Raw genomic sequence first — 17,214 nt, 5'->3', positions numbered from 1 at the left:
CTGGATATATAGACCAAAGAGTGATATAGATCTAGATCTAGAAGTCTTGTTGAGATCTACTCATAAATTTACACTTATAATATTAGTTTTAAAGGGAGATTAATAACTCTGCGTCTACCTGTGCGTCCACAGGAATTCCTGGGAGTCGATCGCGTCCTTATACGCGGTTATTCGATCATAGACTAGTCTTCTTTGTAAGTATTTATGTAAACCACCCCCCCCCCTCTCTCTCTCTCTCTCTCTCTCTCTCTCTCTCTCTCTTTCTCTCTCTCTCTCTTTATCTCTCTTCTCTCCCCCCTCTCTCCCCTCTATCCTCTGAGAATACTCTCTCGATCTCTCCCCTCTCTCTCCCCTTTCTCCTCTGTGTGTGTGTCTCTCTGTCTTGGTCTGTTTGTTTCTCTCTCTCTCTCTCTCTCTCTCTCTCTCTCTCTCTCTCTGTGTGTGTGTGTGTGTGTGTGTGTGTGTGTGTGTGTGTGTGTGTGTGTGAGTGAGTGAGTGAGTGTGTGTGTGTGTGTGTGTGTGTGTATGTGTGTGTGTTTCTATTTTCACTGTCCTGGCTGGTTTAGGCTCCCTCTTCACTTGTGAGGCTATAAATATTCTTTTTCTCGCTCGATCTACTTACATTCGCCATTTCTCGTCTCCGGCCTCTTATGAAACTGCAAATAAAATTAATTTAGGCCTAGCCTTAAATTATCTATTTCGTAAACGTGGGGCCTAAGTCATCTTTTGTAAAAACTATTCTTTTGCTAGTGTGATTGCTGTAGCTAAATATTATCCCTTTGACCTAAATTGATTTCACCATATCGCTGCTGCTAAGCAAAACAATGAAATTTGTGCCTCTCTGAGCTCGCTGTCTGCATCACTTGCAGGAAGAAGCATGACATCCAAAAGTTTCTAAAAGTTGAAAGCCAGATGTAGAAACCAAAATAACTTAGGTGTGTGTCTAATATTTCCCTAGAGCACCGGTGCACTTGTGGTTAGAATGAAATTCGTAGGATGGACGTTGGCCCGTGATCGTGAATGATAGAAGACTCTTCTGAGTCTCAGCTTTCTTTTACTTTTGCTCAACCGAGTCAACTTGCTGGGTCTTGTTGAGCTTTCGTCAATGTTAAAGTATACGTGAATCTGCTTAATTTTTATTGCTTCTCCTTATTAATTTAAAAAAAGGTAAGACTGTACTTTAACCGGACCACCGGTCGGAACTACTTTCGCTATGCGCCCCTGGTGATAGTGAGTAGTGGCCTGCTATTGACTATTCTTCCTTTCCGAGCTCCCCTACTCACTCTCCTACTCAGTTTTTACAACATCCTCTTCCTTCGACTGCCAACAACCAACTGACGTCTCTTACCGGGTTTTTCAGTCATCATGACCATGCCACCGTGCCCTTTGACCCACGACCCTGACATCTGTGGCTAATTGGTAAATCTAATTACGTGGTCCATTATTGAAGGCTATTCTGATTCTTATTTTGCTGGCGACTCTGCTAGGCCTACTCCTGGTCCGGCAAAGTACAATGGAGGGCGAGAGATGTGCATGAGAGCTCATTTGCATAATTGCAACCCCCTTGGCCCTACTCGCAACTTGGCGAGTGCTGCGAAGCAAGGCTCGGCCTGTTCCAACAGATCTACCCCGATTGTCTACTTAGCCCCATGGTCCGCTCATGTTATTGTTTATATGTGTGTGTGTTTTTAAAATCATTGTTGTCAGGGGGCTCCCCCTGAAACCCCCCACTGTTGTTACATTGATAATATGTAAACAAGATTGTCCGCACATGTTGTTTTGCATGTGTGTGTGTTTTCTGTACTATTGGTTCCAGGGGGGCAAGCCCCCCCACTGTTGGTATGATACACAGTGGTTTACCATTGAAGTTAAATCCCCTACCCACTCTCAACCACCACCCTCAATCACAGGCCGAGGCAGGTTGTCCGGTAAAGTACAATCCGGCCAAAAAATAATAATTTGAAAACATTCTACAAGGTCTGTCTTGTGTCATAGGAGGAAGCTAAAACTAGATCTAGATCTAAATGTAAAGTTAGACAGCCACAGAGTGCCAGTTGAGTTTTGCGTTAGTGTTATTTACTGAAAACAGACCACAGGCTAGTTCTGAGCTAGATCTAGATCTAGATTGACTTTGAATTCAAATTTTTTAGATAGTAATACAAAGCATTCATTATCTTGAAGTTGCCGTAGTCCTTTCACTTTCGTTTGGGGTTGAGAATAACCCATCCATGTGTCGCTATTCTCACCCCCTCATTTTACCATAAATGACCCTAAAGGGATCAGTGCTGAGATTACCAGAATTACCTTGGGGTGGGGGGTTCCGAGGATGATGCTCCACATGATCGTGTTCATGTCCGAATAGTCACAGTCAGGATTGTCAGTTTGGAGCCAAATCCCTGAAATTTGTCTCTTTTGGATCGCGTCTGGCCCGGAGAATTTCTTTTGGCTCTCCGGCTATTTTTTGACTCCGAACTCCAAATGTTCAAGAAGAAGGGGAAAGAAGAGGCTAGAAAAAAAAAAGAAAAAGAATAAAGGGGAAAAAAATGAAAGTGAAGAATGAAAAGGTATACACAGAAGATATATAAGGGAAGAGACCTTTTCTCCTGGACAGCCTTGGGGAGCTAATACAAGCATCAAAAACTTGGCGTACCTTCTTCTGACCATAATTAACTCTCCGAGGGGGGTAAACCCACTATGCATGTCCCCTTTTTTTGTAAAAAGTAAAGTTGTTCCCGCATTCGATCCGGACATTGGGGATTGCCTTGTTAGTGAGACAACTTCCTGGGCCTTTGGCATATTGTGGTAGGGTGGCCAATTTCTTTCCCCGCCGCCTTTACTTCCCCAACTAGAAGTCAGGTACCCATTACTGCTGGGTGGGCAGGAGGGGGCGAAAAAATCTGTGTCCGAACCGAGGCTTGGACCCGGACTTTCTGCTTCAGAGACGAGCGCACTAACTGCTCCGCCACCGCACCCTCATCCTTTTTTGGTACTAAATCTAAAAATGACAAAAACGTCACTAAATTGGTCATTAGATCAAAACAAGTGAAACTGTTTTGATAGTTCTTCATCTAATAAATGGAATCCCGATAAAAGAGACCTGTTTTCGGCAATTGCCAAAAAGTAATTTGATGTCGAAGTCATCGTAAAGGAATGTGCCTCAGCCGCTGCCAGTGGCTCACAAGCACAGTGATTTCGACCGCGAGCCGCCAAGAGCGGCTTGCCAGAGATAAAGAGTTAAAGGTCTTTGATCGCTAGTATTACAAAGTTAATTAATGTGAGTTTCCCTTTTTATGGTAAACACAGTATACATGTTTTGTCATTGATTTGATAGTACTTACTGTTACAATTTTTAAAAAGAGACACGAAATACAAAAGATGTTGTAAGTAACTGTTGTGTATATCCACAGAAAGCAAATATGCCCACTGGAAGGAGCAGTGCCTCTGCTTTGCTCCAGAAAGTGAACAGTCAACTCCGGGGTGAACGTGTGCCCTTAAAGACTAAAGAAGAGGATGAACTTGCCGTAAGTAGGCAAAACTGGAAGCTATATATGTACACCGCCCTTAGGTTAACTTATGTTATACTATAGTTATGTATTGATCTTTCAGAGAGATCTTTTTCCAGAAATAGAATAAAATATTAGGATCGTAACATTTACCATCACCTTTCCTCTTTATCTTGGCAATCGACTGCCTGATGAAGGAAACCACCAGAGGACACAGAAACGATGTACAGTGGACCCCATGGACACAGTTGGACGATATGGACTTTGCAGATGACTTGGAGCTTCTGTCACACACCCAGAAACAGATTCAAGCAAAGACCACAATTTTAAACAGCCTACCACTACTATCAGAGTCTGTTGGGTTAAGGATTTACCCCAGAAAGTAAAAAACCTAAGGATAGATGCACTACGAAAGGAGCAGGTCACAATAGAGGGACATGCATTAGAAGATGTTGAATCCTTCTGCTATCTTGGGAGTATAATTGACAGAGAGGGAGGAACAGACGTTGAAATAAAGTCCTACATTGGAAAGGTTCAGACTGCATTTATCTTTGAATAGGATTTGGAGGACCAGGGATATCTCAATACGAACAAAGCTGAGGATTTTCAAATCAAATGTGATGTCAGTCTTTCTGTATGAATGAGAGACATGGAACACAAATCAGACTTGAGTGGATCCAGGTTTTCTTGAACAAGTGTCTAAGGAAGTTACTGAGGATCAGATGGACAGACAGGGTCACTAACGAGGAAGTATTAAAAATCTGTGAAGAAGGTGTTAGCGATGGATTGGACTCGCCCTCAGGAAGTCAAGCAGCGCATAACAAGGAAAGTGTTAGATTGGAACCCACAGGGTAAAAGTTCAAGGGGAAGATCACATGGAACCTGAAAAATAGTCACAGTACAGAAATGGATGAACAGAGAAGTGGGAAGACATGGAGTAACATCAAGCGACTAGCCCAGGATAGGGAACAGTAAGTGTTTGTTCATGGCCTGTATCCTGATATACCTGGTTGAGAAAGGCTATGATGATGAACATCTCCCAATTGTTTGAGAGATTAAAAACTTTTTTCTCACAGGCTGTAATGAAAATATCATTTGTGGAGAACATCATAGTATGAAATGTAAACCAAAATAGAAACATACGAACAGTTTACATGCTTTATTTTATCGAAAGTATTAAACTAGTTGAGATGAGACATTCTATTTTTATCTACAGGGTTACCTCAACAGCTTGACACAAAAGACCCAACACGTTCCTAGTGCAAATTTTGAAGACTTTGGGGATATCTCCATCTCGAGCGGGAAAGATGGCATGCAAGCAATCACACCACGTGGTCGGCGCTCTGCCAGCCCGGCCCCAGCCCCGGCCTCCAGCAAGTTCTTGAAGAAGAAGACTCCACAAGGGGCAGCAGGCCCTGCCGCTTCAGTGACTGGCCCAAAGGCAGCGAGAGTTGTGGACGATGATGAGGATGAAGATGATCGTGATTACAGAGGAGGGCAGATTGTGATTGCTGGCAAGAAGAAAGCTGAAGGTTAGTTATTGTGAATGTGTATATTGATAGAAGAAAATGATCTTGTGACTGTTCTACGAACACATTATGGACTTTTGTTTCCTCCTGACTGATTACATTATGTGTACATATATTCATATGTTCTGATGATGTTTACAGAATATATACATCTTTATTTAATAAAATGGTCCTGTATCATGTTCAAGGCTGTGGGTTTTGGTTACCTGCATGGCATGGCATTAATTTTTTTTTTCATTTCGTAACCTGCTAAAACAGAAATTTTGTTTGGATTTTTGGAACATATTATATGTTCGTTGAAAATCTACTCAAGTGCCTGCATGCTGTTGCTGAAGTTGTATCTTTTTAGATTTGATTTCTGTACCAGAGATTTAACTAAATGTGGAGTCAAGAGAAAGAAAATCTTGTGTTTTAGTCAATATTCTCAGTTGTTTCATTATAACAGGAGATTCTGAATTTTGCTGATAATTCGCTACCAGTGAATTTCTGTATATAAGGTTTCCTCTAATGTTTAGACATATCAGAATATTAATCATATTTAACTCACAGTAGAGTCTTCAATTCCTCAGCATCCCCTTCCAGACCGGAGAAGTCTTCTGCATTGAACAAAGCCAATGCTCTGACAAATAAGATCCAGGGTCGCAGGGCGGATGGATTTCCTTTACGTCGTCATGTCTCTCGGGATAGCGACTCAGAGAGCGAAATTGGCAGGAGGCCTGGTTCAGCAGACACCAGCATTGGGAGGGACGGGCGAAAATTTCTCAAAGGGCGCAAGACTTTGGACGAGGAGGTACCGGAACGGGGAACTCCAAGCCCTCAGCTGGTGCAGAGAAGCTCTTCAGCAGACCAGAAGAAAAAGACTCACAGGCGAAGTAAGACAAAATAAGATAAGAAAATACTTTATTGTCTCGGAGATCTTAATTAGGTCTTTTTTTATATGATATCCAATAATTGTCCTGCACTTTTTTCATCTCTGTGTTATTTCTATATATACATAAGTCGCAGTCTTGGAACCTGATCATTAGGAGACCAAAAAAAGGGAAAGAATGACTGTGAATTATCCAACTTTCATGAGACAATCAGACAATTTCACTGTATGACAGGAGAAAGTTATTAACCCCCCCCCCCAAATGACCTGCTTTGCAGAAACACATGGAGGCAGGGTGTAAGAGTGCCCACTCTTTCCCTCCTCTACTCACTCCAACTGTGTTATATTGAACCTATCAGTAAAGTTCATGTATTGGTCCAGCCTTGGTGAGTGCCTCTTTGCATATATGCAAGGTGGGGTAAGGCAGCTCAGAAAAGTTTATTTCTCTAGCTTTGATGGGTTTCTATGTTTAGAACGGGTTCTTAAGCATGGCAATTAAAGGAAAAAATATCTGTCACTCAGTAAAAGTGGGCTATCATTAGATGAACCAGCTCTTAGGCAGAGACTTCTTTCTTCCTATTTTAATTTGATCGTTCTGGTGTTGAACTCGAAAAAAATATCTCAAAATGCAAAGCTGGCGGAAGGTAGGCACAGTGGTATAAGTATGATTTGCTCTTTCCTTTTTTTTCCAGTGAACTCATACTGTTTAGTCCTTACAAGCAATTTTTAGTTTCTTTCATGACCATGTAATACAGTGGTACTTTGTGACTTTGACCTCAGTTGAGATTTAATTCTCCTATTTGCATCAAGACTATATTTTGTTTTTACAGGTAGCAAAGCTAGAGGGGAGATAGTTCGGACCTTGGGAAATGTATACCTCACTTCAGAAGAGGAGAGCCTGGCAGAATTCATCCATGGCCTATCTGCCTCAGAGTCATCTGCCAGAAGACCTCAGAATGTGAGCACGTTTACCTTGTTTTGTTTTTTGCCCTTTCACCCAAGTTCACTTTTCTTTTTACTCATTTGGTTAGCAATATGTAGATGTGAAGATTAATTGATTGCTTTGCTGTACGGGTCTGTTTGTTAATAATGTTAATGCACTTTTATTTGAGAGTTCACTCTAAACCATTGTCTGTTAACTCAGAATAAAGAAGGACTTTGTTCTAGTGTGGTGTCCTTCTTGATTGGAATATTTTTATATTGTAATTTCCAGTTTGACGTCTTAGACCTATGGGCAATCAGCGAACTTATGGAATTTAGGCTGACTTCTAGGTCGTGGAAGTAAATATCATAGCTTCTTGTTCATTGTTAAAATCAGTTGTATATTCACTGATTAATGTTTCATACCTTTATATTTTAACTTCAACAGGATAATTTCCCTTCCTTTCATGCAGCTACGAGATCTATCTCATAATAAAGTTTCCCTCCTTCATAAAATCAAAAGTACGCAACCAACAGCCACTAAATTTTGTGACATGACGTCATGTCGAAGAAATCTCAACACCAAATTAAAAGTGCACTGGTGAACAGGTCATATAGCTGTGACGTGTCAAGTGTGTTGTACTTGTGTACTTTGTCCAAGGCAAATTCGATGGCTCAACAAAACATTGATGCAACCTTCTCACGCTACGATGTCAGAGTTGTGATCAAATTGTTCAACTCTTCTCGGCTAGTCTGCAGTTGAAACCCATGGTGGTCTATGCAAAGTAATAGGGAATTAGCACCCCATCAACTCAAACAGTAAGGAAAAGGATCAGGGAGGTTGATCGTGGGAGGTCTGACGTGAAAGATGAAGCGCACACTGCGCATGGGAGGCAGAAAACACTGAGAAAGGAAAGTGATGCACTTTTTTGGGTTTTTTTCTACGTGAATGGCATCATACTAATATGGCTAGTCCCACCTGGCCAAACTGTCGATGGATACTACAGCAGGTTTGTCCTAAAAGACAAGCTGAGACCTGCAATTCTGAAAAAAGACTCGCTTTGCTTGAAGAAGGCGTCATCCTGCATCATGATATCGTGCCTGTTCACAAGTCCAGAGTTATGAATGAGCTTCTTGAGGGCTACTCGTGGGAATTATTGGAACACCCACCCTTTTCGCACGACCTCGCCCCATGGGACTTCCACCTCTTCCCCAAAGTGAAAGAAATGCAAGGTCGGAGATTTGAGGACGAGGACGAGATTCAAGAGGCTTTGAGAAAAGCGCTCAGGACCATGGACCAACGATCACTGACCACTGTCTTTGACTGCTGGGTACATCAAATGGAGAAATGTCTGGAACTTCATTTTTCCTACGTTGAATAGGTATTTGAATAAGCTTTCTGTTGATATCAAATACAAGCTGATTTACAATTATATGTGAGGACAGCATGACAGGGAAACTTTATTCTGAGACAGACCTTGAACATACCAATATCAAAGATTTTGTTGAATATGGACCCTGGTTAGTTTCTTCTGTTTGTTTGTTTTTTGTCGTTATTAATTCTGAAATATGCTCTGATGTAGGATTGCTGCTGTTCAGTTTAAATTCTCTTTTAAATGATCACATTTTACTTATTTTCCTATTTTTTCTGTGCAATTTGACAGCTGGTAGCAAAGAAGCAGCAAAAATGGCGAAAGAAAGCAGCGTCGCCTGGACCCCGACAGACACCTTCACCTGTTCAAAGATCAAGGTCACCATCTCCCTTCAAAAGGAGTCCGTCACCATTTGGAAAACTGTCACGGTCACAGTCACAAGACTCGGATTTGTTGGACTCCATGGCCAGTGAGATGATGGAAGGCCCACAGCGTCACCGACACGATTCTGCCAGCTCTGATGATCCGCTCAACAGTAGGACATTTTGTTTCTCATTTTACTTTTACTTTTTTCGCTCTTGTATTTCGAAGGGGAATGTTTTGGTCCATGAATATATGGTCGGGGGTGGTCGCTTGGAAAGCCATGTGACTGCGCCGTCGTCTCTATGACAGTCACCAATAGTTTCCTCTTACTCATCTGTTCCCAACATTTTATAGCACATAGTCATTACATTGAGTCTGTCTTTCTGTGCCCCCCCCCCCCCCCCCCCCCCCCTTATTCTTCAACGCCTCTGTATTCTTCATCACAGTCAGGGAATCCTTCTCAAAACAGTCACGTGTCGTCACATTATCGGCCCAAGATGACCCCCACCCCAAAAGGAGATCACTAGAATATCAAGGCAATGAGATGACTGCGTTCCTTCCTCCCTTTGCAAAGGTTCATGTAAACGCACGCCCCGTATAAACTCACGATAAGGAGCCCTCCCAAGCACCGTGCGTTTAGACCGAGACTACTGTAGTACTACCGCCACAACCCAAACTCTGCAAAGAAAATTTTTATTTTTGCATTTGTCCGCTTTTTTTTCAATACCGTACTGTTTTGGTCCATTTCTATTATTTTATCTGTTGCCTGGTACTTGGAATGATCCTATGAAGTTAGTAGCCAATGTCAAATATATAGTGAATAATGAAATTACCCCGAGCATGTGGTTTCTTTTGTTTAGTCTTGTTCCCTTGTTCTATCATTCATAAACTAGAGCAAATGTTTTCTTCTTCATCCTACAGTCAATCTGATGGATGTGGCAAGCCTCATCCCCGTCTCCCCTCGCAACAAAAAGGTCAAAGGGAAACAATCCCACCATGGCAAAGGCCAGAAGCAGAGTGGGGCTCTAGCCTCCAGCTCCGGCTCGGTGTTCAAGGCCTCGTCAGATAATTTGTCCAAGGCCGGCAAGAACAACAAGAAGGAGGCAAAGAAGAAACCGCTGAAAAAGTCTGACAGCAAGTCTAGCGTGTTTGAGAGTCTGGGCATTCATATGGTGGACGAGTTGCTCGGTGCAGACGGGGGAAAGGACCAAGCAGGCGAGTACGACCTCTCTGACCAATCGGAGATTGTGACAGAGAAATCAGACGATCGCCTGAAGTCTGTGAAGAACTACGACTCGGAGTCTGAGATAATTACGGAGCTTGGTGCAGGGTCAAGGCCGGCGCCTGTGAGACATCTCAGCACAGAAAGAAGTATAAGGTGTGTGGAAGCTGTCTTTCTCTCATACTATTTCCCCCACCCTAAATTTCTCTACATTTTTTTTCTGAATTCATAACCATAAGAGTTTTTTCATCAGTGAGGGAAATAGAGTTATGAAATTTTTGTCTGTTCTCAGAGCATTTTATAAATTCAAATGCACAATGTTCTACTCTTAGTATGAAAGCTCTGGACTTTTTGCATAGTTTAGAGCCATCTATTTTCCATGTGAGCAGCTTGAGGGAAATGTGACGTGTTTGTGCGAGTGGTCGGAGTGGCTCCACTGGCAGATCTTCCTCCATCTTTTCTTTACTTCTGTTGGTCCTCTTAATTGGCTTTACATTTTTCTCTACACTGAATGACTTTTTTGGTGCCAAAGTGCTTCTTATTATTTGAACTGAACTAATATAAAGTGTCTGTATTGTCCTGACCTGCTTCGCTTGTTTACAGTACACAGCTTGAACGGAGCGGTGTTGCCAGAAAAACTAACCGTAGGGCTGTGTCTGACGAGGAGACTGAAACAGGAGGGGACTACTCTGACGATTCATTTGAGTCGGATTCAAGAACAGTCACCCAGTCACAGTCCGTTTCTGCAAGGTCAAAAGGTGGCAGGAAGAAGTCTCGCAGACGTCCAGCCTCTCGCAGCGAGTCCTATAGGTATGTTATCTTTGCCCAGAATCGTGTAACAATTTGATATTTTGGTTCTTAACTCTTTGAACTCATAAAGCAGGCAAACCAGCCCGCAGTATATTTCTTGGCATCCTGTAAGGCCAATGCACCTGGGGCTAACCACATTCAAATTGTCCGGGGGTGGAAATTTGGGAAATGTCAAGGTCCAGGGTTCGAAAGATTGATGAGATAGAGATTGTGGGCGTTATTTGTTTTATGCCTTACACAAAGTACCGTCGAACCGGCTTTTAAACGGCTATCTGTATTTAAAAACTGTCACCTGTACAAATAGCCATTTCCCATTCCACCCCCACCCCACCCACCCCACGTGTGTTTTTTTGTTTAACATGATAATTACTCTGTGTAAGATGGCCACCTGTCTAAGATGGCCACCTGTCTAAGATGGCCACTTTTCTCCTCAACAATGAGTGGCTATATCAGATAATTTCACCTGTATTTTATTGTAAATTGATATATACACTGAGTTTATGCCAACAGGTCAAGTTATGCTTTAATGTGTTTGAGTATGAAAGTTTAATTGTCATATATATTATAAAGTATACCGTGATCCTTACAGTCAATGGATTCTCTAGGTCCTGCTTTTAGTTTCACGTTACTTTATATATGAAGTTGTGAAAGTGAGGTCTGAAAAATAATGCTATGATGAAGAAGTTGATGTTTGATAGTATTATAGCAGTGTGAAGGAAGGTTACTGAATGGTTGCAACAAAAAAAAGGCTTGATGTGTCTGACAGGTAATGTGTCATAAATAATAATAATAACAGATAGCATTTGTATAGCGCATGACCCCGCTCAACAGCAGGATCTATGCGCTTTACACTATATTATTACCCCAGCAGACCATAGAACGCTCAGAAACATTCTCAGCTTCCCGGGATGCATACAGTGCAAGCAGCTGATTAAGCGCTCAAACACTAACAAATCACAAGATCTTTCACTGTCTATAGCTGGGTACCCATGCCCACCTGGGTGAAGTGAGGAAAATTCGTGTAAAGTGCCTTTCCCAAGGACACAACATCAAGTCCCTGACAGGATTCGAACCCACGACCTTACGGTTGCGAGTCCAAGAACCTAACCACTAGGCCACCGACGCCACAATGAATGAAAACGGGAGTGGAGTATGATGTTAACCCCTCCCCCCCCCCATCTGACAACCACAACTGTAGCACTCCTCACTGCTATATATGCAGCTTGGCCTGGCTTTCCCTTAGGATCAGTACTTGATGTGTGATGATGGAAGCTGTTTGGAGGGGAAAATGCACAAAAATGCTTCTTTCTATTTTGGGTCTTTGTAGGGCAAGCTGTTTCATTGGGTGAAAAGCTGCTCTTTTTTTAGAAGTCGTTCAATACAATAATTGTAATTTTATTGAATGTGTAAAAAGAGTACTTGTTCATTCATTTAATCCAGAGTTTTGCTAAATTTGATGCAGTTAGATAGGAGGTTCTCTTTATACCTAATTAAGACTCTCCTCCATTCTTACCTTTGTGAAAGAATATGGGAAGTATAGGTGATTTATTTTTTCATTTCCATGTAAGGTAGTATTTTTTTTTAAAATAATAGAATAATATTGTCTTTGAAAATGTTAAGACACACACCTGCAATTAATTTCATTATTACATTATGCAACTCTCAACTCGTGCCTTCATGTAAATCTAAATGTCTTTCCAGCCATGAGAGCCCTCGACGTCACAAAATCGTCATGGAGCAGAGAGAGGTACAAGTGACTGCCGGCGACCCGCTGGCAGGAGTAGCCCACCGCTGGGATGCCCGCCAAGTGGGTGTGTCGGTGTCGGGCCCGTATGGGCTTCAGTATGTGGACCCAGCTCCCATAGCCACACATGTGGTCAGTGCAGATGCTCTTGAAGGTGAGAGATAGTATGTCCTTTTGATTTTCAGCAACACAGAAAGGTCATATAATATCGTGGAAGGAAAAGAAATCAAAATGAGGTAGTGCTTGATGAAGCCCATGTGGGACGCTCAATGTTAAAAACAATCAGGAAACGACAAATGCAGTTTTTGGGACACCTGAATAGACATAAGGATCTTGAACATCTAGCTCTCACTGGCAAAATTGAGGGCAAGCGAGGCAGGGGTAGGCCCAGAACAACATACTCAGGGAACCTAAACAAATGGGTAACAGGGAAAAATCAGGGAAATGTTGCTTTTTTGAGAGCATCCGAGCAAAGGAATGAATGGAAAAACCATGATTGCCAATGTCTGTCGCAGATCTGGCACTGGATGATGATGATGACTTAATGCTTAACTCTTTATCTCTGACGGAGGGGTAAACCCAGTACAGCGGGGCCTTTTTGGCACTAAATCTAAAAATTACAAAAACATCAATAAATTGGTTATTAAATCAAAACATGTGAGCCTATTTTGATAGTTCTTCATCTAATGAACAAACTCGCGGTAGAAGAAACCTTTACTCAGCAATTGCTGAAAAGTAATTTGACGTCGAAGTCGTTGTAAAGGAATGTGCCGGAGCCGCTGCCAACGGTGCACCAGCACAGCGGTTCTGACTGCGAGCCGCTGGGAGCAACTTGCCGTAGATAATGAGTTAAATTTTTGTGAAAGGAGAACATAAAACTTCTGTAATAAAACTAGGATTGTTTTTTCTCAGGGATTAGAAAACATCCTTGTCTTTGTGTGTGTGTGTGTGTGTGTGTGTGTTTGTGTTTTTCTGTATTAGCAAAACAAATTTTTATGCTCTCTGTTGTCTTGTCACATGAGTTTGGAACCTACTTACAAAGAATTCTCCACACCTGAGGGCTTTGACCAAAAGCAGAGCTCCATTTTCTTTCCCTTAAGTCAGATGTGCTTTTTAAAATAAAGAGCACTTGTTTAAATTTTAGACCCTAAATTAGTATACTGAAATTTTTTTTTTTTAATTATAATCTAGAGAGATGAAGATCACAAAGGTCACACTTTTCATTGTCTTTTTGAGTGTCTCACTCAAACTTTATTTGTGGGTGGTTGGCGGGTGCTCTGGTGTGGTTTGCTCCTTCTATCCTATCAAACATCTATCCTCCTGATCTCCCCTCCTTTTGTTTTGTGTTTGTTACTTTCTTGTAACACCTCTAGTCTTCGGCACTTATGACCTTACTGTGTTGCAAGCGCAGTAAAACCTCTACTAAACATAAACTAAAAAACTTTATTTCTTAGCAGGTATACAGTATGGTTGATAAATTTTTATTGCTTGGTTTTGTTGTTTAATTGTTTTTATTTGTTTTGAAGGGTTTTTGTGTGTCAAATAGGAGTTTTTTTCTGCCACCTTATTCTCACTGTTTGCGCTTCTCCCCTCCCCCCCCCCCCCTCCTAAAAATTTTTTTTAAAACTCCCCATACACCAACAACCATTATATATAGATGGCCTTTCAGCATTTTTTTCACAGTTTATTCACTTCCACCACCACCACCCCCCTCCCCCCTTTTCCGCGAATAGCCATGACAGCCTACAGTCCCAGTGTTCTTGCCCTGCATGAAATGATGAAGGCTCAGGTGGAGCTAGTGAGGAACTTTGCTGATATCCAGCGCGGCATCTACCACTCTTGCCTGGACGGCATCAAGGAAGACTTCAAGTACACCACCCTGGAGGACACCAAAGAGGTAAGTCACTGAGCTTCTAGAAAGTGAGATGAAGTTGTGTTGGCATTCTGTTCTTGTCTACCGTCATCATCATTGCCTTTCTCACCCCGGATCAGAGTATAGGCCACGAACAAACACTTTCCACCTTTCCCTATCCTGGACTCGCCTCTTGATGTTATTCCATGTCTTCCCACTTTTCTGTACATCAATTTCTGTGACTCTTCTCCTGGTTCCGCTTGTTCTTTTACCCTATGGATTCCAGTCCAACTCTTTCCTTGTTATGGGTTGTTGTCTGTGTGTTTGTTGAAATAGTCTCTGTTCCTGAGAGGATGTGATACCCCAGAACTCACTGTGCTATGACGAGGGGCATAGTTACTGACCACTGTGTTACCATCTTCAGGTCAGCTTCAAAAACTGAGAAATTAGTAGAAATGGGTTTACGTGGAGATGACAGCATATATGGGAAACCATAAAACTGACGAGAAGGTCGAAATTCAGATGTTATTCGTAATTCACTATACTTGTTGCACATATTGTGTACTGGACTGGATGATACACCTTTTTCTGAATCTCCAGGCATACTACTAACATGTAACATGCAGTAGTTCAAAGAAAATGAAAAATGTATAATACTATGACATCCGATTTATTGGGTTTACAGAGTTTACAGATGGGGTAATGAGATCTTGAGACTTTGGACACAATTCTTTATCCTTTTTTTTTCCCTCTTTATCCACTCCCATAATTGATACACAAGAATAATGAGGCCCGAGATTAAAGTGATTCACGATTAACAGTACAAAAATAATAGGGTATAATCGATGTGATTTATAACCTCAAATCGGTTTCGCTGATTTGTGAGGTATTTTTCTTTATCAGCTTACTATTATCATTGCTGAGATTGACCATAGCTTTGTTTCTTGACATCTTCATAAATAAGCATAACTTAGTATTATTGTTGTTAAACCTTTTCACATCTCCAGAAATATACCACCTAATCTATATCCAATCCAAAAATTCTTTGTCTTGAACAGTACATCAAGCAGAACCGCAAGCCCAGAATGACCTTCAAAGAAGCTTTGGAACTTGTGGAGCAGGAGGAAGGAGTCCGCTCCTGAGAGTGATGCGCTGTGACCCAAGCTCTTTGTCAACCTTCTCTGCTGGGATTTATGTGCAGAACCTGATGCCAAAAACAACTTAATGCTTTAGATGTATCCACGTTTACAGTCTCAAAGCGTGCAAGTGTAAAATTACTACTTCCAAGGAAAGCAGTGTGCGAGAGTCAAATATAATATAATAATATACACTTTTTTCCCCCGATACCGTATTTAAAGATTATCACTCTGTTAACTTGCACTTCGATGCAAGAAGGTTTCCAATAAGTCTTCTCAGACAAAAATTAAACTTTACATTATTGTAGACTTGCATGGTTTGCGACTTTTAACCTTGATATTTATATTAATATGTAGGTCTTTTTTTTTCAAGGATATCTGGAAGAACTATTGAAATAGTTTTAATTGTGTTGAAGACTACTCTTACCCCGTTCCTCTGAACCTGTTCTATTGTTGATTTGTATTTTGTATCCCTCATATTTGGTACATCTTTGGTGGGCTTGTTCCAAATGTTAATACAGTGGAACTCGGATTCAACAAGAACTCGGATTCAACGAGAGGAGATAGATTACCCGTTTTTTTTCCTTCTTAAAAATCTATTAAAATAACCCAGATTCAACGAGCACTTAAATCAGCGAGCTTAGATTCAACGAGGTCGCTTCCAGGGTGAACAGCCCGCACGGATGTGGTTTCACTCATTTTTCTCCCACAACGAACTTTATCTATTCCCGGAAACCTTCCATTGCATCTGCGTAGTGTACTATTATTCACTTAGCCGATTGCATGCAACCAATCAGCAGCCTTTTTTCATACCAACACATGCGTTGTTGGCACGTGCACGTGTCTACTCTAGCCTGGGTCGGATGGGCGGCGTGTGACTGTGTGTGTGTGCGTGTCGGGGAGGGGCACCAGCTGTCTGAGTGTTGAATGTTGCCGATACTAACGCATCACAGTCTTTTTTTCCCCTCGGCAAGTGATCACTATTACAATGATGAGCTAGTCTTGACGTAGATCTACGTAATAAATTGTGCTCTGGTCAGTGGAATAAAAAGTTGCGTATACTAGGCTCTTCACAGCAACACAACTTTTTGATAAACAATCGAGATAACACAGGCGTGTGCATTTGAGCGAATCGGTCTTTTTTTAACTTTTTATTTTGTGCACAGCTCATAATATGCAGGCACTTCAGGCACTACTTGTGACTTCTCTTAAATATTACTTGCTCAGTGCCTGTAATTATCTATACAAAACCTCATGTTTGCTATAACGAACACTCGGATTCAACGAGATTTTAGGCAAGGCCCGGCGACTTCGTTGAATCCGAGTTCCACTGTAATCTTTGCTGCTCGTCCTATTTCAACTATTACACTTGTAATCTTAAGTTGAACAACTTCGGATATCCTTCCCCTTGCATACATTACAGATCTGTGATATGTACAAATGTATTTATACTGCATATATAGTATGAAGATTTTAATTGTCTACCTGTTACATTGTAAATAAGACAAAGTCTTAAAGTTGTTTTTTTTGCTTCCGATTTTCATTTGGGTTTTTTTGGTTGGTAAGTGTTTTACGGCGCTCGCAACTGCATAAGGTCATACTAAACATTTTCAGTTGATAGGACATTTTGAATTTTCCCTGGGTGGCAGCCAAAGCCTACTGTGAACTATTTTAGACCACCAAAGGATCTTTAACATGCGCAACTTGCACACGGGACCTCCGAGATTTTTCACCCTTGTCTGAGAAAGCTAAGCGTAGATCTTTCCTACCAGAAGATCAGGGATGTGGCTGAAAGACAGCAGTAAGAAGGAGCCTAGGAGTAGCAGTAGAAAGGCTGCAGAAAGAGTCAGGAGCCCTGAGGGTAGGGCAAAGGAGGTGACGAAAGCAGACGAC

The 17,214-nt window shown here is 41.6% G+C and overlaps 1 protein-coding gene across 1 annotated transcript; it reads left to right on the top strand.

The window, feature by feature from the left end:
- Positions 1–773: 773 nt before the first annotated feature.
- On the top strand, positions 774–15,910 carry LOC101859503 (uncharacterized protein C19orf44 homolog). Its single transcript, XM_005105108.3, has 11 exons — positions 774–935; positions 3,408–3,521; positions 4,720–5,035; positions 5,602–5,904; positions 6,731–6,858; positions 8,486–8,729; positions 9,479–9,935; positions 10,383–10,589; positions 12,291–12,487; positions 14,067–14,230; positions 15,244–15,910. The coding sequence occupies exons 2-11, from the start codon at positions 3,417–3,419 to the stop codon at positions 15,325–15,327; spliced, it is 2,205 nt and encodes a 734-aa protein (XP_005105165.1). The 5' UTR covers positions 774–935; positions 3,408–3,416; the 3' UTR covers positions 15,328–15,910.
- The last annotated feature ends 1,304 nt before the right edge of the window (positions 15,911–17,214 follow it).

This window comes from Aplysia californica, unplaced genomic scaffold (assembly GCF_000002075.1).
Source record: "Aplysia californica isolate F4 #8 unplaced genomic scaffold, AplCal3.0 scaffold00452, whole genome shotgun sequence".
NCBI lineage: Eukaryota > Metazoa > Mollusca > Gastropoda > Aplysiida > Aplysiidae > Aplysia > Aplysia californica.
This window is presented reverse-complemented; position numbering and strand designations above follow the sequence as displayed.

Bases quoted from the DNA above. Each gene is read 5' to 3' on its own strand.
- LOC101859503 (XM_005105108.3), top strand. From the start codon at position 3,417: ATGCCCACTGGAAGGAGCAGTGCCTCTGCTTTGCTCCAGAAAGTGAAC. The intron at 3,522-4,719 runs GTAAGTAGGCAA...TTTTATCTACAG, and splicing joins AAGAAGAGGATGAACTTGCC to GGTTACCTCAACAGCTTGAC. The intron at 8,730-9,478 runs GTAGGACATTTT...TTCATCCTACAG, and splicing joins CTCTGATGATCCGCTCAACA to TCAATCTGATGGATGTGGCA.